The 23,494-nt window shown below is 44.0% G+C and overlaps 1 protein-coding gene across 2 annotated transcripts in view; it reads left to right on the top strand.

Moving 5' to 3' along the window:
- cnsta (consortin, connexin sorting protein a) overlaps window positions 1–23,494 on the top strand; it is a 40,358-nt gene that overhangs the window by 12,104 nt on the left and 4,760 nt on the right. For both annotated transcript variants that reach the window (XM_061249877.1, XM_061249868.1), the window contains exons 3-10: window positions 1,343–1,521; window positions 4,311–4,341; window positions 6,275–6,361; window positions 8,718–8,832; window positions 11,238–11,259; window positions 11,429–11,501; window positions 14,843–15,423; window positions 22,428–22,569. In XM_061249877.1, coding sequence (XP_061105861.1) covers window positions 1,343–1,521; window positions 4,311–4,341; window positions 6,275–6,361; window positions 8,718–8,832; window positions 11,238–11,259; window positions 11,429–11,501; window positions 14,843–15,423; window positions 22,428–22,569 — 1,230 coding nt within the window. The remainder of the gene's footprint in view (window positions 1–1,342; window positions 1,522–4,310; window positions 4,342–6,274; window positions 6,362–8,717; window positions 8,833–11,237; window positions 11,260–11,428; window positions 11,502–14,842; window positions 15,424–22,427; window positions 22,570–23,494) is intronic.

Genomic DNA, 23,494 nt, shown 5'->3' with positions numbered 1-23,494 from the left:
GCACCCAGCAGAGACACAGGTGAAGCACCCAGCAGAGACACAGGTGAAGCACCCAGCAGAGACACTAGCGAAGCACCCAGCAGAGACACTAGCGAAGCACCCAGCAGAGACACAGGTGAAGCACCCAGCAGAGACACTAGTGAAGCACACAGCAGAGACACTAGTGAAGCACACAGCAGAGACACTAGTGAAGCACACAGCAGAGACACTAGTGAAACATCCAGCAGAGACACTAGTGAAGCACCCAGCAGAGACACTATTGAAGCACCCAGCAGAGACATGGGTGAAGTGCAAATGTGTTTCTTGACTCTTGTATGTGTGTACGAATGTTCTCTGGTTGTATAAATGTGTGGGTGTGTGTGTCCGCGTGCACTTGCGCATGAGTTACTCAGGCAGCAGGCTTCAGCCTCCCTTCCTTGTTTGAGGCTGCCCTCCGGGCACGCGTGCTAACTCCTGTTAATCGCCCCACTGATCAGATCTGCTCCCTGCTGATTGGCCCAGCCCTCTAAGCAGGGGTGTGGCTGTTTCAGCTGTCCATAAGGGAACTATTGTACAGGGTTGAGACAGAGGAGCGACTCCAGACCAATGTGAGAATTTCTCCTTCTGCGCCGCTGTTATTTGCTTTTGGTTGTCAAGAGATCGTTTTTTCTTGCGTGCTGTCCTGTGCCGTGACGTAAGGCTAATCACAGCTTGCGGATGCCTACCAAGGGAGTCGGATTTGTTATTTTGAACCCTTTGGCGTTCCATTGTTGCCTGGCAACACAGAGACCTCAGAGGTTTGGGGAGGTTGGGGCAAACAGTCCACAGGGTAGCAAGGTTCAGGTATGTCATTTTGTTTTACAATTTAGAGGTGGTGTAAAACTCTTTTATGGAGATAATATGATTTTCCGGAACCATAAAAAAAGGCTTTTTTTCCCCTCAGCTTACCATATGGTATTAATTTGTCAAAATGGGTTTGAACCCTGAAACTTTATTAGTTGTTGGGTTATGAGCCAGTTATAATACCTGGACGAGAACAAAAAAAATATATATATATCTTTTTTTAAATTTTATTTATTTATTTATTTAATTTTGCACTGGAAGCTCGTGGTAATTAGGTAATGTGTGTTGCGGTATTATTATAAAAAATAAATAATAATAATAATAATCAGATGATCAAATAGGCCCTAGTACTTTGTTGTACATGTAGCAATTGAAATTGTACTTCCCTCTACGGTCTTTCAGCGCACTTATCCCTGGTTATGGGTATGCACTTTGCACTTTGTTGTATGTCGCTCTGGATAAGAGCATCTGCCAAATGCCATTAAAGTAATGTAATGTAATGGCTGTCTTACATTTCCAGATGTCCCTGGGGGCAGCCCTCCTGTGTGTCCCTTGACTGGTTCCCCCGACCCCCTGGGAGACAAAGAGGGGGGTTCCCCCCAAAGTACCAGTGCCCCCGACCTGTCTTCGGCAGTCGCCTTGTTACGAGAGCTGCAGGGAGATGGTGACCACCCCCGGCTGCCTCAACGGCTGCACCAGGTCCATACTGCCCACAGCCGGAAACTCATTCACCCTGCCTCTAGAACTCCATTCAAGACTCACTTTTACACCCTGCCTCTAGAACTCCATTCAAGACTCACATTCACACCCTGCCTCTAGAACTCCATTCAAGACTCACATTCACACCCTGCCTCTAGAACTCCATTCAAGACTCACATTCACACCCTGCCTCTAGAACTCCATTCAAGACTCATATTCACACCCTGCCTCTAGAACTCCATTCAAGACTCACATTCAAACCATGCAAAATGGTACTCCATTCTAGACTGATATTCGCACCCTGCCTCGACAACTCCAGTCAAGACTTATATTCAGACCCTGCCACTAGAACTCCGTTCAAGACTCACATTAAACCCTGTCACTAGAACTCCATTCAAGACTCACATTAATCCCTGCCACAAGAACTCCATTCAAGACTCTCAGTAAACCCTGTCACTAGAACTCCATTCAAGACTCGCATTAAACCCTGCCACTAGAACTCCATTCAAGATTCACATTCAAATCATGCAAACTGGTACTCCATTCTAGACTGATATTCACACCCTGCCTCTAGAACTCCATTCAAGACTTATATTCAGACCCTGCCACTAGAACTCCATTCAAGACCCACATTGAACCCTGCCACTGGAACTCCATTCTAGACTCACATTCACAGTCTGCATCACTGCCTGCCTAATGGAACTCCGATTAAAGCCAATATTTACCTGTGGCAATGGAGCTCCAGTTTAGACCTGCACTCACAACCTGCCAGTGTAATTTGAGTTAAGCTTCCAGTGCTCTACAATGCAAATGTGACCCAAGGCAAGAACTCAGCAGATGGTGAAACCATTATAAAAATTGTTTCCTGAAAACTACTTTCCTTTTTTACACATACCGATAAATGTTCATTATATATTGGAGTTGATTTATTTTGGGGTATACATTGATGGATGAAATATATATGTGTAGTATAAAGTATAAAGCAGTTGTTTCATTTGGAGAACCCAGTGTAAACAATCATGAATTCAATGAACTCAAATGCTTATGTGTGTGCATGAATGTATATTTGTGTGCATGTTTTCACTTATGTATGTGTGGGCATTAGAGAATGCTTGCATCTGTGTATGGACGGGCCATTTTGTGTGTTGGGCATTCAGGACAAAGTTACAAGAGTAAAATTTTCTGAGCCATGCACCACTATGCATTCATGAACAAAAGGACATTGAGAAATGGCTTGGTAGTGTGTGGCATATGTGTAGGAGGGGAGAGAAATTACCACAAGTGCATACTAACAGCTTGGAATGTTTCATGATCTCCTAGATACAGACACATGTCTCCTTCACATCAAGAACAACACATCCATGTCAGTAATATGTTGTACTGCGATAATGATCTTATTTTTGAGAACAGATGTAATTAGGCACGTGGCAGCTGACCAGTGAGTCTTCTTTTTTTTAAACCGTCTAAATATTTAAGTGGTGGATACTTTGTTTACACCGCTAATATTTATCCACCTAATCTGCGACCACGCATTTCTGTGACGCAGTTACCCTTCCATTTTCCTTTTAGCAGAGTCTCTTTTATTGATGTCTTTCCAGCATTGATATTTAACAGTCCAGTTACTTCCTGCTTCGACTTCCTGAGCGAATAGAACAGCATAGCACAGTTTAACACTTTATTGTAATGGGGAACTCAAATTAAACTGAACAATGGGAAAGGCAAAGACATATGGGGAGTACAGGTGGATGGGATCAACACAAAACTCTGAGCATTATTCACTTTATCTGCTCAAATGTGGGTTTTTTCCACGGAGACAGAGATCATGATGTCAGAACAAGGCCACACCCACATGAGTGAGATTCTTTGATAAGAGAAGCAGTGCTATGGAAAAAGTATTTGCCTCCTTCCTGGTTTCCTCTTGCATATTTGTCACACTGGTTTCACATCATTTCATTCATGAAAAAAGAGAAAAAACACCCATATAACCTCTGTGAAACTTAATAACTGCCACCACCTTTAGCAGCAATAATTTCAACCAAATGCTTCCTCTATGATTTAGTGGATGATTGTGTAATGCTTGTGATAGTGCTTGTTTAGTTGCATTTTGCAACATCTGTTGCACTTTGCGGCTCTGGTCCTAACTGATAAAATCAAATACTACGCATTGTGGTCTTTTTACATATACCGTTTTTTTAGCTGGATAAATATCAGTTGTCTTCACCATACATTGAGGTAGACAGTTTTGTTTAATATAAGATGTATAATTGTTATCAGGGTTTAAGTATTAATGAAGTTCCCGATTATCTCCCATTCCTTTTTCTTTTTAATTTGACGCGTGTTACAAGAACCTGAAACGTGAGAGATGACAATGAGAACATAGTTAATTTACCGCAGATATGGCCTATTTTGAATGGAAGTCGATGGCAGGCACTGACTGTTGCCACTGCTGTGGGCCTGGCCTTGTTATAACCATCGTTCCCGCTGTGGTCGTTACCATGTCTCCTTTAGCGTGTGTACACTCAGGAAGAGGGGAAGTAAAAGAGATACAGTAGAGGCAGGTTGCTGAATATGATGAAGTGGCTGAACTTTCTGACCCCAAATTTGCCCTTTTGTGCTGTTGTGTCCTGTGACCCTGAAGAAATTCAGAATAACACTTCCCCTCCTCTTCTTTGTGTGTGTGTGTTTGTGCTTATCTTGAGTGGGGGGTTTTCAAGCTGCATAGTCCAGTGTCCCATTTTGGTTGTCAATACCCTAAAAACCCTTTGTCGTGTCTAACTCTTGTTTTACAGATAGCGGAGGTCTACTTCCTTGAAGAAGATTGTATCCTTATGGTTGCTTTACAACAGATACTGTGCTTTTAACAACACGCATGCTTTATCATGGCAGTGGAGGAATTGGCTCACAGAGTCTTTATGCTCTCCAGACACTGAACTTCCTTTACGGTAATATAGTAACAAGAGTCCCTAATGACTACAAAGCAGTGAGTACAGTCGGATGGCAAGAGCTGAGTATCTGGCATGTCTGTAGAATCTATGGTTGGTCCTCACTATCTCTGTGTGATGTGGTCCAGGGATACTTCAGATTTAATACAGTTAATGTAGGCATGCTTAAAACGAACAATTCTGTCTCTATTGTTGACACCACAGTTCAGATTTCACACCTTGTTTGTGCACGGCACTATACAGGCCATCTGTAGCAAGCTTTTGTAGGTGCTTACAGCATCGGAAGCTCAGTGGCACAGAAGTGTATCGAGAAGAAGGAATCCAGAAGCAAAAGCCTTCAGTTCAATGGCCTTTGTTCTGCTGTCCCCACCCAGTATGACTTGAATGTTTAACTATGCTAGGACTACTTGATATGCTTCAGGGTCTTGAAGCCATTAGTGCTTTATCAGATAAGAATATTGCTTATTCAGCTCTGGCCAGGAATAGCAAAGGGAGGTGGTGCTTTGATGTTTTGGACAGCTGATCGTCATAACGCCGAGAGTAACAATATCCAGCAGTTGTTCTGGATGGAGTACCCTGGAAGTCACTTGGATAGCTTTTGAACCAGCACTGACCTGGATTGGATAGAGGAACCTTCAGACCTAGCACTGTAACTATAAACAATAACTGCAACTAATGTAAGCTCATCATGTTCGGAACAGAACACTGGGAAGCGGCTGCTTCCACAAGAAGTTAACATTCGTTTAATGGCAGTTTTTCTCCTGAGGACTGTGGTTTATAATTATAGTTGCTTATTGACTATCTCAGAGACTAAAACAGATTGATGTGAATTGGACCAATATTTATATAAAACAACAAATAACTGGACAATGTTAGCTCACAAACACCGCCGTATAAGCCTGCCATGTTCACAGTCTCTCGGCAGCAACTGCTTCCGCACCACAATGTCACAGCTGAGCACTATTACCATGTCACTGTATGCTGAAATGGATTGCTTATGTGACTCATACCAAGTTTTTATGAAAACGGAAGGAAAAAGCCTTATGCATACAAAAACCAAAGCTGATCTGGAAGTAATTTTTATTTGTCATGAAAGTTGCTCTGTTCGGAACATGGTGAGCTAAGTTGGTGTTCGGAACACTGTGAGTTTACATTATAGCAATACAAAGATTCACAAGCATACACTCTGTAACAATGTTTCTATTATTTTGTGTAGTGTAATTCTGTGATGGAATGAAACTGTCAGTGGAAGATGCGGTGCAAGGATTTTTCACAATAGAACTCACTTTTTGATTGGCTGAAGATGCTTTATTGCACTGCCTGCTTGAAGAAAATTGCTCTGGGAGCGATCCAGATTTATGATTATCATTTTGGCTGCTTGTGTGGTTATTGTTGTAGTGTGTATGCGTTGTGCTTGAGGCACATTTCCTGCTTATATTGTTACAGTTATTATTAATGCTGTGAAGGTACCATAAGCTAGGTTATACTTCATTAATCCCAGCAGAGAAATGTCTTTGCTACTTTGGCCAAGATATAATACTCATATATTAAAAAAACAAAACAAGAATTTCATACAGTAACATTTCACTTTGGCAAAAATGCTCATAAAATAGTAAATGGAAAAATCACATAATATGGAACTTCACCAAGCACCATAGCACCATAGGAAGGAAATGCATTGTAATAACACACACCTAGCTATTATCATATAATATCTCCTGAGTAAGTCTTGAGATAGGGGCTTCCTTTGAGGCAGGCGTTGGGCCACATTTGTCAGCGTATTGCAGTCCTTGACCCTGTCTCTCGCCCAGACGAGCAGGCTCTGCAGTTCATCCAGCTGGAGAGGCTGTACCAGGAGCGCCTGCTGTCCAACCTCGCCGCCCTGCAGGAGCACTGTGGTAATGCGCCTTTCCTGCCCCCCGCCCCCTTTCCTCTCTGAAGTGTGCAGCTCCGTGACACTTCTCAGGGGCAACTGATAGCCTAGTGCAGAGGTCACCAACCCTGGTCCTGGAGAGCTACTGGGTCTGCTGCTTTTCGCTGTTACTCTGCACTTAATTAATCAATTAGAGCAGTTGATTACACAGCTAACTCACCTCACCTGGTTACCTTGGTCTCAACAGGGTGCTGATTTTAAGGTGAAAACAAAAACCAGCAGACCCAGTAGCTCTCCAGGACCAGGGATGGTGACCTCTGGCCTAGAGGCTAAGGTGCTCAACTGGGACCAGGAAGAGTGGTGGTTCAAGCCCCAGTGTAGCCACAATAGGATCAGTGCAGCTGTTGGGTCCTTAGGCACTTAACCCCACATTGCTCCAGGGCAGATTGGCCCCTGCTTATCAACTGTAAGTCACTTGGGATAAAAGCGTCAGCTAAATAACTGTAATGGAATGTAATGTAACTTCTCCCCCCCCAACAACCCGCAGGATGATTTAAATGCCCAGGGCACCAACCGCACCCTCATATTTGAATAAAAATATATTGTAAACACATTGATCCTACATGTGTGGCGAGTACTACCACAAAGACAAAAGTGCCTGGGGGTGTAACGGTTCATGCTGACGCAACAGCGCAGGCATGCACAACGCACGTCTGTGCGCGGTTCCCCCAGTTATTATTATTACGCATTATTTAGTTAATGAGCACTTTCCCACCATTTTCCCACCAGTCACGCTTAAGGTTTCATGCTCATCGTGACTTCTGCTGTCAATTCGGGGAGCGCTCACAACACGTGCTTTCCTCCAAATCGCGTGTTGTCGCCCCTTCATCTTTTCCCACCGCGGCCGGAAAGTCAGGCTCACGCGTGAGTCAGAGGTAGACACTTTGCGTGCAGCTCGACGGGTGAACTGCGTTTCCCTGATCGACCAGCGGGGATGCCCCTGCGCAATGATGCATTACTGGCTGGCTGAAGCCGTCCCTCTCTGGCCAACCTTAGAGCCAGTTGCGTTGCCCTGTGGGCCTTCCACAGCTGGCGCTGGCTAGGCACTTTTTATTAAATATATGTGTGCAACTAGCTTGCTCATACATGCTCACTTTAAAATACTGCCCCATTTTATTAGCTTTGATGCCCGTAGGTGGTTGGCAACTCGGTTCCTATCTCATAAAGGCTAGCTCCATTTGAATAGCTATTCCTTATATTTCCTTATAAAATGCTAGTCAGTCAGAATGAGACGGGTTTAAGCATAGGATCAGTTGGTAAACATTATCTGCAAATGTTTCTTGCCAAAACAGAGACGATATTGGCCTTAGTGCAGCTGTCAGCTGCCACAAACTAAAGTCTGATAGAAATTCTTGTGCAACCACACAATTCCCAACAAGCAGTTTGTGTGAAAGCTAGCAATCTTCAAGTAAATAGCTAGCCGGCAATGCATTTAAAGTGAAAGAATCCCAGTATTCTGGTTTTCCTATTGCCAATGAAAATGGAAGTGACTGACTTTGAGTGTCTACAGCAGTGTATGGCTTTTTTACTTTTCTGTGGTTGGTCCTCACTATCTCTGTGATGTGTGTTTCATAGTACATCTCTGTAGTGATGTGACAGATTCTCCACATTTAATACATGGATGTGAAGCTACAGGAGGCATGCTTAGGGGTTACAATTCTGTCTCTCCGTTGTTGACACCACAGTTCAGCTTTCACACCTTGGAAATATACAGGCCGTCTGTAGCAGGCTTTTGTAGATTCTTGCTGCAATGGAAGCTCATTGCGACAGAAGTGTGTAGGGAAGAAGGAACCCAGAAGTGAAAGCCTGAGGTTTAATGGCCGTTGTGTATAAGTTTTTTTTACTTTTGCGGTCACTGTACTGTTTTTTGGACACGTTGTATTTGTTCAAAAACATGCTTGGCAAAGAATGTTCTTTATTTCTGATGCTCTATTCAGAACCAAACCACGATTCAGAATTCAAGATTCAAAATAAGCCATACCGTTGGTGAACTGATGCACCCCTTCAAATGACTCAGCATTGCAGTGAAGATCAAGAGCGGCTTCCACACATAATCAAATCTAACACACCAGCTCAGTGCAGAAGAGTCACAGAACAGGATCCTGTGCTGAGGCCTGGCCTCTTTGCTGAAAGCCTCTTTCAGAGCAGTGCGCATCCGTGGTTTTCTCACAGTAATGAACAGTGGCCTCACGCGTATCTGAGCGACGTCTTCTCCCCTGGCCCCTGGCCCCTGGCTCTTGGTCTCTGCGGCTGGGTTCTATCCAGTGGGGGGTTAACTGGCTGTGCTGAGCTAATTTTCACTCACCCCTCCCTTGTTCCAGAGTCCAGATGGAAGGCAGGCCATCAGGGCGGGAGCCAACCCCAGGGACAAGCCCAAACTGACCTGAGATCAGCTCCGCTGGAGACCCTGAGTCAGATCTGCAGGACACACCAACGGTGAGGAGGGAACAGCCACGGGGTCCATACACGCACACACACACACACACACGCACGCACGCACGCACGCACACACACACACACACACGCACATGCGCACACACACGCACACACAGGCACACACACACACACACACCCAGGCACATACACACACAGGCACATACACACAAACGTGTGTCCCCTTCCATACTAGTGCAGCTGTTTAGAGCACTGACCGAGGTCAAATACGTAATTGTTTTGGATTTTAAAAAATGTCTGCACTTTACTGAGTTTTTCTGATGTATTAGAACTTGTGAAATACTCACAGAAACTGCAAACTCTGCTTTCTGGTCCTCTTGGTTGGCTCAGTTGTACCAGGCAAATTCAATCGAGGCAAATTATTTGAAGCAAGGTACAGGTGTACAGCAGAACAGGTGTAGTATAGAGAGGTACAGGTGCACAGCAGAACAGGTTTAGTATAGAGAGGTACAGGTGCACAGTAGGACAGGTTTAGTATAGAGAGGTACAGGTGCACAGCTGGACAGGTTTAGTATAGAGAGGTACAGGTGCACAGCAGGACAAGTTTAGTATAGAGAGGTACAGGTGCACAGCAGGACAGGTTTAGTATAGAGAGGTACAGGTGCACAGTAGGGCAGGTTTAGTATAGAGAGGTACAGGTGCACAGTAGGGCAGGTTTAGTATAGAGAGGTACAGGTGCACAGTAGGACAGGTTTAGTATAGAGAGGTACAGGTGCACAGCAGGACAGGTTTAGTATAGAGAGGTACAGGTGCACAGTAGGGCAGGTTTAGTATAGAGAGGTACAGGTGCACAGTAGGGCAGGTTTAGTATAGAGAGGTACAGGTGCACAGTAGGACAGGTTTAGTATAGAGAGGTACAGGTGCACAGTAGGACTGGTTTAGTATAGAGAGGTACAGGTGCACAGCAGGACAGGTTTAGTATGGAGAGGTACAGGTGCACAGTAGGGCAGGTTTAGTATAGAGAGGTACAGGTGCACAGTAGGACAGGTTTAGTATAGAGAGGTACAGGTGCACAGCAGGACAGGTTTAGTATAGAGAGGTACAGGTGCACAGCAGGACAGGTTTAGTATAGAGAGGTACAGGTGCACAGCAGGACAGGTTTAGTATAGAGAGGTACAGGTGCACAGTAGGACAGGTTTAGTATAGAGAGGTACAGGTGCACAGCTGGACAGGTTTAGTATAGAGAGGTACAGGTGCACAGCAGGACAAGTTTAGTATAGAGAGGTACAGGTGCACAGCAGGACAGGTTTAGTATAGAGAGGTACAGGTGCACAGTAGGGCAGGTTTAGTATAGAGAGGTACAGGTGCACAGTAGGGCAGGTTTAGTATAGAGAGGTACAGGTGCACAGTAGGACAGGTTTAGTATAGAGAGGTACAGGTGCACAGCAGGACAGGTTTAGTATAGAGAGGTACAGGTGCACAGTAGGGCAGGTTTAGTATAGAGAGGTACAGGTGCACAGTAGGGCAGGTTTAGTATAGAGAGGTACAGGTGCACAGTAGGACAGGTTTAGTATAGAGAGGTACAGGTGCACAGTAGGACTGGTTTAGTATAGAGAGGTACAGGTGCACAGCAGGACAGGTTTAGTATGGAGAGGTACAGGTGCACAGTAGGGCAGGTTTAGTATAGAGAGGTACAGGTGCACAGTAGGACAGGTTTAGTATAGAGAGGTACAGGTGCACAGCAGGACAGGTTTAGTATAGAGAGGTACAGGTGCACAGCAGGACAGGTTTAGTATAGAGAGGTACAGGTGCACAGCAGGACAGGTTTAGTATAGAGAGGTACAGGTGCACAGTAGGGCAGGTTTAGTATAGAGAGGTACAGGTGCACAGTAGGACAGGTTTAGTATAGAGAGGTACAGGTGCACCGCAGGACAGGTTTAGTATAGAGAGGTACAGGTGCACAGTAGGACAGGTGTAGTATAGCAGGTGCACAGAACTAAATTAACATTTTGAGTAATTACTTGCACAACTTCAGCCATGCTCAACTGAAGGCTTTGAACGAGCTCTGCAGTATCTGGAAAACATAGAAAAGTTTATGTGCGTAGGACCCTGAAGTGATAAGTCATTTGTTTAATGACGATGATGCCGTGTTCTCCCTGGCTGTCTCATTGCTGGGCATTACGGGAGGCACAGTGATGGCTTCACCATATGGCCTGTTGCTGCGCTTTTAGCAATTTGAGACCGGCGCTAGAGTTTCAGCGCGGGAGATGCGCCGCGCTAATATTAGATTCCCAGTGAGCGCGGGCGACCTTAGCCATCCCCCGTCCCTTTCCCCGCACCACCACTGCCGATGCGACCGGGGATCTTCCGGATCCTTCTATAGCCTGCTGACTGAAACTTTTCTTCTCTCTCCCTCTCACTCTCCCCCCCCCCCCCCCACCCTACAGACCTTCTCTCAGTGCGGATAAGGTAGGCAACTGTCGTCTTATCTCTGTGTGCTTTGACGTGTGTGTTTGCGGCCGCGTGTGTGTGTGTGTTGTCCTGCGTGAGTGAAAGCGCTCGTCTGTTTACGAGTGCTCGTGTAGGGGGGTTTGCGCATGCACGCGCTGACCGCATCGCCGGTGTGTCCCTCCCACAGCACAAGGCACTGAACAGCAGAACCCGGACTGGAGAAGACGCGGCCGACGGCACTTTGCTTCCATGCAGCGCGCGTGAGTTACCCCCCGCTGCTCCCCCTGTGCTGTACAATAGGTCTTGCTTACGCTAAGCTCTCTTACTTGCTGTCTCTGGGGACAGACTCCAGTCAGAAGATACTCCAGGGGTGTTATGAAGGGGAATTAATGCCTCTAACATTCCACGTGAGCACTGAGTGTATCCTGCGCAGGGTGGCTGCTCGAGTCTCTCAGGTTTTGCCAGTTCTCGCTTTAGAGTAACCCTGTGAAAGGGCACGACACTGGTGTTCCATTTAAAAACTGAAAAATAATTATTAACAGAAATTAGCTAATTGGGTAGGCTTGCTTTTTTTATTAAAGTCTGTCCTTTCTGTCCAAGAATAGATAATGTATGAAACTACTTATTTGAGTGAAATGGATATAAAGGAACCTTTTACCCAGGGGTACTCTTATCCAGAAGGGACTCGTGTCCAACTAAGCCATTACACAGCTAATTCTACTAGCGTCTTTTCTAAGGACCGTGATTAGTAGAACTGCTTGTTTGGAACAAAAGCCTGCTCCCACACTGGCCCTTTCTGTGTAAGATTGAGGACCCCTGCTCTTATCCATTTCAAACCTTGCTTAAGTATTCTCATTTTAGAGTAATCCTGTGGGAAAGCACGACGCTGGTGTTCCACTTAAAGACCGAAGAAAAACATGAAACAGAAAGGAGCTAATTGTGCAGGCTTGCTTTTTGTTCAAGGCTCTATTTTCTGTCCAAGAATAGATAGTGTATGAAACTACTTATTTGAGGGAAAATGGATATGAAAGAACTAGGGCTGGATGATATATGCAGAAAATATGCAATATGCGATAACGTTGTTGAATATTGCCATGACGATATGACACACTTCTAACATACACCCCAGACAACGTACAAAATTTAAAAAAATTAATATTTCAAACATACTTTTATTAAACAAATTGCATATGAACAGCATATGATCAATTTAACAGAACGTCAGTTTAAATAAATACTATTAATCGCAGTTCAAGCAGTCTTTTGCAATGTGTTTTGAGTGTTCATATCTCGATGTCGAGAAAATATACGATATATTGTGCAGCCCAAGAAAGGGGCTCTTATGTTTCTCTTCTTATTTTGGGGTGCATGCAATAGCACCCCTCTCCTCACACACTATTTTTCTTAGTTTTTAGAGTGGTGGCAAAGATGATAGCTTAACCTTCTGCACGGAGCAAACACACTGTGCCTTCCTTATCTCATCTGTGGGACCAGGTGGTTATATAAGGCTGAAAATACGAACCTTCTCATCCACCACCACTGACTAAGCAAGCAATACCGTGTATAGAGAGAGAAGCCATAATGGAGCACATTGTACATTACACATACATTACATTACAGTGACTTAGAGTCTTTTATCCTTTTAAAAGTGGAGAACTTAAGTGTTAGTCTCAAAAATGCTAAATTGCGATTTGTTATCCTTTTATATCAATAAGGGCCAAACAACAACCAACAATTAGTATTGTAAACAAAACTAAATAACAGTGCTCAGTTAACTTATTTAGACAGCTATGCATAACACATTACTATGCAAAAAGTATATTTAAATGGATAAAGATGTGATGTATGCATAGTGCCCACCATAATTATTATTGGTCTAGATAAAGATGAGCAAGGATAGTTGTGTAAAATAAACCCATGCTGAGATATATTTTATGCTCAAAAAATTGGGAAATTATATTCTTTCATACTAAAAGAATTGCTGAGAGAAGATTTTGTCATTATTATTATAATAATTTTTATTAGTAGATATGTTTTTAGTTTTGATTTTTTTTTTCAAAACGAAAATTTTCAGTCTGGACTTCCGTAACTTTATGACGTCACATCTGCTTCTGTATAAGCTCATTTGCATATGTCCGTCTTAAAGACACAGTCACTACAACAGCCTGCACCGGAAAATGGATCTGATTAGATATTTTCTTTTGGTACTTAAAACCAAACAAATATCTTCTTATGGATATCAGGACTTAAAATATAAACCCTAGAAAAGTGTACAGTATGGGATCTTTAAAGTCACACATTTGGCTACATTTCTTCACAGTAGCAGAGGTATGTAGGGACATGGCCTAACCTGTATGGTCAGTTTCCTCCTGACCTGCATTCACTGAGGAAGACTCTATTGATGAGATGGGCGGCTGACGCAGATCAGGGGGGGTGTTACCTGGAGCATTGTGTTCCCCGGCCCGGATTCACTTTCACTGTCCATGCGTGACGCCTCCCCCCTGCTCGACCATCTGTCAGCACTGGCTATCCACCCCGCCGTCTGCCATGCCTGTACTGTGGTGGTGACCGCTACTTTTATGCTGGTACTACTGTATCTGCTACTGGATTTACTGATAGGTTTTTGCTTTTATGGTGTAATTTACACATTTATATGATTTCCAATGTACCGCTACTTTTATGCTGGTACTACTGTATCTGCTACTGGATTTACTGATAGATTTTTCCTTTAATGGTGTCATTTACAAATTGAAATGATTCTTTGCGAATGCTTGCGATATCGATTGATTTCCATGAATTACGATATTTTAATTGAGCGATCTGATAAATCGCTCAATTATGTTTTATTTTCTTCCTGCAAACAGAATCTGAATATTCTTATTGCAGTGAGTTGAGCGGTTTCATTCTGTGTAAGACGGTTTCCGTTTAGTGCTCAAAACTTAATTACCGGCCGTTTCCAGCACCATAAAGGTCCTCGTCCTCCTTTCCACTACATTTAATATCTTTGCTGTGCGCAGTGCACATTTCAGCACAAAATCAATTTCTCGTAAGTCTTGAGCATGGAAAGTCGGACCTTTCCATTAGCGTAGCGCTAGTGCTTCCTAATAAAGGCAGCTGTTCTGACGGAAGGGTAGCACTGACAGCGGAGCAGGAAATAACCATTAAGAAAAAAACAGAGGCATGTTATTGGAAATGTAATGCATCCAGTAAGGCAACATAGTAGATTCTGAGACTAATCGAGCCTGTTTGAACTTTTGTTCCTGTTACTCAATAACCTGTTCCCTTCATGTACCTCATTGATACAGGCACTGGTGTTGCCTCAGTGTCCTTTAGATCTAGACTCCGGAACATAACGGAAGGATTGATTATTCAGCCAGAGAGCAGAGTCAGTCTCTACTGTGATGTCATGAACAGAGGTGCTGAGTGGCTGGAGAGTCATCATTAATGATGATGTAATCTGAAACCTTGGGCGGTGCTTAGGGGTGGAGGAGGGAGCAGAGGTTTCTCACTCGAGCTTGAGAGAGAGAAAGGGAGAGATGGCAGTCGGAGAGGGAGAGAGAGAAGGAGCTTTCCGCTGACGGCCCCTCTCGTGTGTCCTCAGACGGCGCTGAATCGGGACGGCTGATGGAGGAGCGGCAGGCCTCCGAGGAGCTACACCCGGCACTGAGCGCGGAGGACGTTCCCACCCCGGACCACCAGAGGGCGCCGCTATGCAATTCTGACTCCTCTGCCCCTCTTCTGGATGCGCCCGCCTCACCTGTGCCCACCGGCCATGACTCCGCCAGTGGAGACGGCAAAAAGGAGCCGGGCGGTGAAGACCAGCCGACCGACGTCTCGTTGTCGGCCGGGCCGGACCTAACCGTTCCCCTGGGGGTTGACCCAGAAACGGAGGAATGTTGCGGTTCACAGTCTGACACTGAACTGACGGGGGTGGAGGAGGTCACCCCTGAGACAGGAGATGAAAAAGGGGAGAGCGAGGACACGGGGCAGGTTTCGCCCGCTGGGGAGGACCCGGACCTGCTCCACACTGAAGGCCTTGAGGTCCTGGAGGGAGAGGAGGAGGAGGAGGATATTCCAGAAGAAGACTTTGAGGACGATGAGTTTGGAGATGAGACTGTTGTTGTGCCGGGAGTAGCAGTGGCTTCGCTGGACGAAATGGCCAAAAGGATAAAGGTGGAGCAGGTGAGAGCGCCTCCTTCCTGTCAGTCTCTTAGACTGTCCGTGTCTGGTCTAGTAAAAAAGAGTCATTAATGTTTATAAATATAAATTTGGAACCTTTCATAAACCAAATTTCCAGTCACAGTGCTGGGAGCGCAAAAACTAAGCAATGAAGGTATAACAACAAAACGTTGTATTACGCTAGCTGCCCAGACTTCATAACTTCCTGCTGAGAATTAGGAAATATCTTAACTCAAGAACCTGTTTCAGTGTGAAAGGGCTGGAAAGTTCTGGTTGCATAAACTGTTGAGTTGAGAAGGAGATATCCACCCGTGTCTTGTAACACTTCACACTTACTATAAGGTTCTTTCTTTCTGCAGAGATTCAGTCAGCTGACAGGCAACACGCTACTAAAAAAAGCATTATTCACATCGCCCTTTAAGAGAGGTTGTGCAACCGTGAGTGCGTCAGTAGCAAAGACAACCACTTCAGTATGTAGAAACGTAAAGCTTGGCTTCCCACTGTCCAGTCCCAAAATGTCCCATTTTGCTTTTTGCTCGAGGCCTGTAGGAGTTTGCCCTGGCCTGTGATATACTGGTGTCTGACTCACTCAGACAGGACTTGTTGGATAGAGGAATACATGCAATGTTGAGTAGGACAGAACACATCATTTATATAACCTATGAAAATAAAATTTCATGCTAATAATACGGATAAAAGCAGAACTAACTAGAGACGCTGGGGAGTCATATGTGGCATTCTTGCGATTCGTTAGGTCTGCCAAGCCAATTGACCTTTGTGCTTGAGTTCTTTCTCTATAGTTCTATCCTGTTAACAAAATAGCAGTAACTTGGGCTTTTTTTTAAAGGAGAGTGAGACAGTCTCATTCTTTGGTATGTTTTGCTTTATTCAGTCTGGTAAAGATTAGTGTGTAACTGATAGGGAAGGGACCACCACCGCAGCTGAGAGGCTGTCATGCCCTTCGGACTGTGTAAACCACCTCGCCACAACTGAGGCTTTTTTAACAACCGCTCTGTGTTTATCAGCCAACCGAGGGACATTGCCCTCATCAGCATTTTAGCTGACCTAAGCAAGCAGGGTTTGAGGATGGCAGGGGTAGTGACGTGTGAGGCGGCTATTCTCAGTGCTGGCGTTAAACATTCTCTCTGGTGGGAGAAACGCGTCTGAAGGAGTTTCAAGTCCACGGAAATGGCAAAAACCTGACGTTTTTATTCAGAGAGGAGCTGGCACAAATCTTGAGTCTGATGTGCACTCTCGAGGAGTTTGTTATTTATAACGGTGTCGAGAGGGACCCAATCTAAGGGCTTCTCAGCCAGTGGGACTGCGGATTTTAACGACCCCGTCTTCAGAACAGGGAGCCATAAAGCGCCGGTGGGGTTGAGTGGACTACACAGGGGTCAAAGGTCGCTCGCTGAAATCACCTGAATCACAAACCTCACATACCTCACATACTAGCATAGCCTATTGGACTACAAACTCATTCTAGGACCCACCTCAAACACTCCCGTGAGCCATTTTGGATCCATGCCTATAGTTTAAGAAATGCTGACCCAAGCTAAGGAATGCTTGGAGTCGGGTCAAAGGTCACTCCCTGGAATCACCTAATCAAACGAATGCTCAGGAATGTGTTTTCCTACGCATATAATGACATATCCAGATTTTTCAATGATACCTTTAAAGTGTTGACAGTTAATTTATTTGCAGCATTTGTATATATTGTATAATTATATGAACACACTGGCATTTTTAAACGTTCCTTTATGATCCTGAATCATGTGGAATTTTAAACCATTTAGTTTTCATTTGACCCCCATACAGATTTCAACAGTGCCTCTTCCCCAGGGCAAGTAAAGCCTGGTAAAACTGGTACAACTCTTACCTGATTGGGTAACAGGGGAACCTGGCCTAATCCACAGTTCAGTTTATTCAAATACTCATTTGGCACTGCTGAGATGGTACAGGGGCAGAGTTTTGCGGAACAGGTGAAAAGGTTACGAGGCGGGGCTTGTGTCAGTTACTGAGATAACCAACCAATCATGGAATCAGTACACTCCTCTGTGGTCTCTTGACCACACCTCACATTAGTTTGTATGGCACCTCCATCACTTAAACGTTTTGCTAAAGCTAACGATTAAAGCATAATAAACTAGCATACAGTGCAGGCAATGTGAATGGCTCTTTATTCCGCTTCTTGCTCATGTTAACATGAACTCAACGTTGACGTTGCTGACATTTGCGGCTTGTTTGTCTCCAGCTATCCCTGTAACCGCAGCGCTTTTCACGGAGTATAGCTAGCTGTCGCTACCATTTTACTTAAATTGCTATTTGTTTGTAGTAGATTGAATCCCATGATGTAATGCTTAATCTACAATGACTCATCTGATGCTTAATCTTATGATTTCTTGCATTTTATTTCATCAGATGATACCAGATAATAAATTAAAGTTAAAATAAATAAAAGTGTTATTTTAGAGGCATATATTTTTATTTTGCTTCAACCATTCAATGGACAGGAAAACTTCTGTCACATCTGTGCAAGTGTAAATAGATATTGGGAAAGGAGATTTCATACCAGTTGGCCCAGACTTGTGCGAACAACATTAAGATTGAGCTCTGCCTCGGTAGAGTGCGTTACAGTTAGTCTAGACAGGTGGGAATGAAAGCATGGATGGATTATTTTCTCAGGATCATTGCAGCTGCCAGAAGGCCTTTCTATCTTTACCTCCCCCTACTCTCTTGCTGTCTCTCTCTTACTCTCCTGCTTGCTCTCGCTTGCTCTCACTCTCACTCGCTTGCTCTCTCTTGCTCTCTCTCTCTCTCTCTCTCTCTCTCTCTCTCTCTCTCACTCTCACTCGCTTGCTCTCTCTCTCTCTCTCTCTCTCTCTCTCTCTCTCTCTCTCTCTCTCTCTCTCTCTCTCTAATTTCCTGTCTGGTAAGAATTCTCTTCTCCTCACAAAAACAAGAGTGACCTCACACCTCAGGCCCCGCTTTAGGGGCTTTGATGTTGGAGGGCCCGCCCTGACCGCCAGGAACGCTGTGGATATCTGTTTCTGGCTGAATCAAACCCAACCCTTTGAAAGGCCTTGAAGGAGATGGACTATGATTAATACCCTGTGACAGACTGGCACTAGCGGTGCTTAAGGTTTGTTGCCGTTAGTGAGCTCCACCCTTGCATGCAGGACTGTGTCGTTTCAAACGCACGCCCTCGAGACGATCACACGTTCTGTATTATAACCATATGAGGGGTGTTTCCTCCATTCCGTCTTCTCTGGTCTTATATAGGGTTGCTGCTGATTTTAAGGAATATTCAGGGGTGAAAGTTTTCTGTGGGAATCAACGGGAATATTTTGGAATTAACAGGAAGAAAAGGGAAATTGTGTGTGTGTGTGTGTGTGTGTGGGGGGGGGGGTTATTTGCACATTACCATGTCATAAGCATATAGAAACTTAAACATTTTATCTTAGCACAACTAAAGATGATTGCAGAACCTACTAATCAAAACCAAAAAATGTCAAATTTAACGATTTAACTACGTTTTCTAAAACAGGAATGATAAATAATGTGTTCCCTTCTAATGGGGGAATGCAGTGTGTTTGTAGAGGGTTGTATATCTACTGAATTCCCATTAAATGGAATACTAACAGTTATCTGTGCATGACATGCAAAAGGGTACTTGACATGAGATTGGAGAATATGTTGAACGGGTTGAAATTCAACTCAATTTCCACTAAATTCAGTTAACCAAAACATGCCACTTCCAGTGGATTTTACCAGAAATATCCTGACCCGGGGTGACCCTACTTACTCCTGGTTCATGAATATTAATGAAGCAGCATGCTGAGTGACAGAAGTACATCTGTTCACAGTACCATGACTTGGACACACACACCGCTTCATGAATATTCCTGAGGTGCACCAAAATGGACTCTTTCAGCTGTAGTGATGTTATCTATCATTAATTCACATAATTGCCAAAAAAGACCCAATCTTTAGACAGCCTGTGTTTGCGAAAGTAATACAGAAGGGAGCCAAGCAACGTGTGTGCGATGAAACCATAATACTGTATTGTTATTTGACCCAGAATGTGCAGCCCTCCAACAGACAAAATCAACAGAAGGACTCGGCCGGCGGCTGTAGCGTGCTACGCGGCCGACGGTTTGGACCTGATCGGTCCGCTCAGGTCGCGCGCTTTGAGCGGTCGGTATCGAGCGCACCGTTGCTCAGCTCACCCGGATACGGTTATAGGGTTATTGTTGTTTTTCCCCCCTGCCTGTGTTAATAATTCATGTGAAAGGAGCCTTCCCTCTGGTGAGTGTGTTTAGTTCTCACTGCTTTGAGCACCATAGGCTCTCTCTCGCTCTCACTCACAGTTTGTTTGAGTCGTTATTTTTTGTTGCCTGGTGAGTTGCCCACGTGTAGCAGTGTGGCGTAAAGATTAGATCTGGCGGGGTATATCACAAAGCAGGATTACTCAGTTAGCTGGATAAGTTCACAGAGAAAAACCCGGAATGGCCCTTTTTAGTTCGTTCTGTGTTCCTGGTTTGGAAGGGTTCCGGGTTTTACTTGGTGAATTTATCCATCTACGTCAGTAAGCCTGCTTTGTGAGTTCCTAGAATGTTTAATCTCTCAGCTGTCTAAAATGAACACCCGTGGCCCACCACAATACAATGTTAAACCTTAAACCTTCTATTAAATCCTCTATAGACTAATGCAACCGCTTTTTACTATTCTACTGCGTTATGTGCTGTTACATGTTGAGAATATAAGTATTCTCTGTATGAAATTAGTATTACTGAACATATAACATTTTTATTTTAATTCATCAAATCATGGAAATGTAAATAAACATGGGAGACCCCATGACTCATATCCCCAGTACTAATGTACTGACAACAGAAGATGCTATCTCCCTTAGTTTTTTATGCAAACACACTGAATTTGGTCAGTATTAAATCATATGTGAAATTGTAGCTCTTTATCATCTTTGATAAGGGCCTGTATTTTCGTGAGATATAATACAAACACTGCTTTAATGGTATGCAGTATAGATTGCTAGTAGCTGAAAAATCCACAGTTTAATTGTGGCTTCCGACAGTTATATGGTCGACTAAATGCTTGAAAATACCATGTTTACCATGTGGCCTTTCTGTGCAAGCTCAATGCATTGTGGTGCTGGTTTTTTTTAATGGGTCAGCATTGACTTGTAGTAGAAGCTTTTGCTGTGCTCAGTCCTGACACCTGGTGGCAAATTGCTGTCAGTACAAGTTTAGTTTCAAAACAGACATAAGGGGCTCGTTTCATGAAAGCGATATGCAACTACATTGACTTTGATTAATCAGCAAAAAAATACTGCAGTTTCAGTTCCCACAATCCCAGCTTCCCCTTTTAAGCCTGGAATTTGTGTTGCGATTGCGCTCGCGTTGATTGATTGATTTCAAAGCCCAGTTTAGCCTACGGCGATCATAAATTATGCGGCGTGACGTGATTGATGCTGAACCCTCTGAGATTTACTTGAGAGAATCATTGATTAATGGGGTATTGTGTTGAACACTGTTATTTGTCTTTCTCTGTGTTCATTTGTCGTTTTTGATTGCACAGAAGTCCGGATGTTATGGGGGAACTTTGGTTTCCTACGCACATCTGAAAGACATTTTTTGTTGAGCTCTCAAACCTCATAACACCACACGATGGAAAAAAAAAAGATTCATTTAATGTCATTTCATTTGGAATTTGAGTTGATAATTGTGGCTATCGACACTTGTTTTTGTTAGCAAATTAGTTTTGACCTAGATGATTTTTTCAGGAGACAAGAACCTGCTTTGCCATTAAAACAGTGTGGGGCAGGGGAATAGCGATGATTGCCAACTGGCAGGTTTCTCTCGCGAAGGGGTAGAGGATGGGTACTTGAAACAAAATTGTGTTTTTTCAGGGCCCCAAATCAGATGTACTTTGGCCATACCCTACAGATATTATCTTACATTTCTTGTGGAACGAGGCCTGGTCGGCCCACCGAGGTTGACTGCAGCCGAGCAGCTCACGTGATGCATATTTCTATCTCAGGGGCTTTAAGGGGAAAGGCTGTTTGAAAAATGTGCATTAAATGGCGTGGGCAGCATTATTAGATCCATATGTTTGAAGAGCCTTTGCAGAGACTGTGGATTTTTCTAGAAGAGGACTGTAGTAGGCTGTAGCTGGCAGATGACTATAGCAGACTGAGGGGGAATTTGTTTCAGCTTTTTATTTTTTTTAAAGGGATTAACAATGGTGCAGAAAGATTTAATATTTATTTTTGCAGTGTTATGTAACATGCCTGGAATAGCTTGTCAGGTCATGTTGTAGATGCAGACCTTAGGGGTGTAGAAGAACAGGTTTAACCAAGTGGAGGATGTTCTATAGACCAGGGCTGCCTAACCCTTTTTCTGGAGATCTGCCATCTTGATTTTTACTCCTACTCTGTAAAAGCACAGCTCATTCAACAGCTAGAGATCCCGTGGCTAACGATTAGTAGATTCACCTGTACCTAATTTTGGTTGAAATTAAAACCTACAGGACAGTAGATCTCCAGCAACAGGGTTGGGCAGCCCGGCTCTAGACCGTAGGTAGAACAGTGAGCCTGAATGGGTTGAATGGCCTGTCTGTTCTCGTCATCAAACATTATGCATTAGAAAGCATAAAAAACTACATTTCCCATGTTTATACGGTCTCCCTCACAGGAATCATACTTCAACCATTCTCCCCAGCCCTTAAGTTGTTATGCTTTAGAAAGAAAGAAGTAAAAAAACTACATTTCCCACGTTTATACGGCCCACAGTCTCTGACTGAACTCTTTCCCCTGTCTTCACCCCTGCCCATCTGACATTAGATAATATGAGATCGGTCATCTGGCAGTCGGAGGGTTGCCAGTGCAAATAGGGTGATTGAGAGGCATCAATTGTAAAGCGCTTTGGATAAAAGCGCTATATAAATGCAGTCCATTTACCATTTTTTATTTACCATCCATCCCCCAGACTGCCCCCGCACCGGGCCTCGTCTCCATCCTGAAGAGAAGGTCGTCGCTGGAGGGATCCCCGCCCCAGCCCCCGGCCCCGCCAAAACAGGCTCCCAAGCGCAAAGTTCGCTTCACCGAGCCAGACGACATGGTGGATCCAGGTTAGGCACTATGCGGCAACTTGTTGCGTGGAAACAGAGGAGGGTGAACCCGTACCTTTTAACCAAACGTTGCTCTCAACCTTATCTTCCTTATTTACCAACAGAGCAATTCTTTAGCTGAATAGTCCATGCCAATAGGTTTTTGATGATTATTTTGTTTAAAAATGATTGTTCTCGGGACAACAATGTTGATAAACGTATGTGTTCTTTGCTCCAGGGAATGTTTATGAGTATTTACAGTGTGTCTGCGAGATAGCAGATAGCATTTAAATAAACTGATTCTTAAAGGAATACACCAATGTTTTGGGAAGTATACCACAGTGATCCGCACACCTTCTGAAGGTAGAGCTTACCTTGAGCTGTGCTCAACCAGCGGAAGATGGAAGGATACATGTGTGTTCAGCGGTTATATTTCCAACCATCTAACTTGTCCAAAAACAACGTCTCTCGTTTTCCCTGCATGTGTATAATACACATGATACCTTCGGAGTTGCTGTAAGGTGAATTTCTTAACTTTGAAGGTAGGCTACTGACTCCTATAGGCTTTATGCTAAGCTAACACGTTATGCTAACATGGAAACCGAGCCAGTGAAGGCACAAAAAATTAAAATGAAATCGAAATGGGTAAGTCGGAAATTTTTTTCGAAAATGTTGGTGTATTCCTTTAACTCATCCAGGTCCCAGTCTGTAAGTATAGGCTACTTGGACCTTAGAATACATCAGTTGTGACCTGAACAAATTTGGAGCTCAAACTGCAATTCACTCTCAATGGCCATTACACTAAAAACGTATTGTTGTTTACATGGCAACCATGTGTCCCTGCCCCGACTGATGTATTGAAATGTGTTCTTTTAAATTGTTTTGGCATATTATAATTGGTTATTTAGATTTAGAGGCAATCTGATGTTTTTGTATTTCTATTTTT

Source organism: Conger conger, chromosome 1 (genome assembly GCF_963514075.1).
Source record: "Conger conger chromosome 1, fConCon1.1, whole genome shotgun sequence".
Taxonomy (NCBI): domain Eukaryota; kingdom Metazoa; phylum Chordata; class Actinopteri; order Anguilliformes; family Congridae; genus Conger; species Conger conger.
This window is presented reverse-complemented; position numbering and strand designations above follow the sequence as displayed.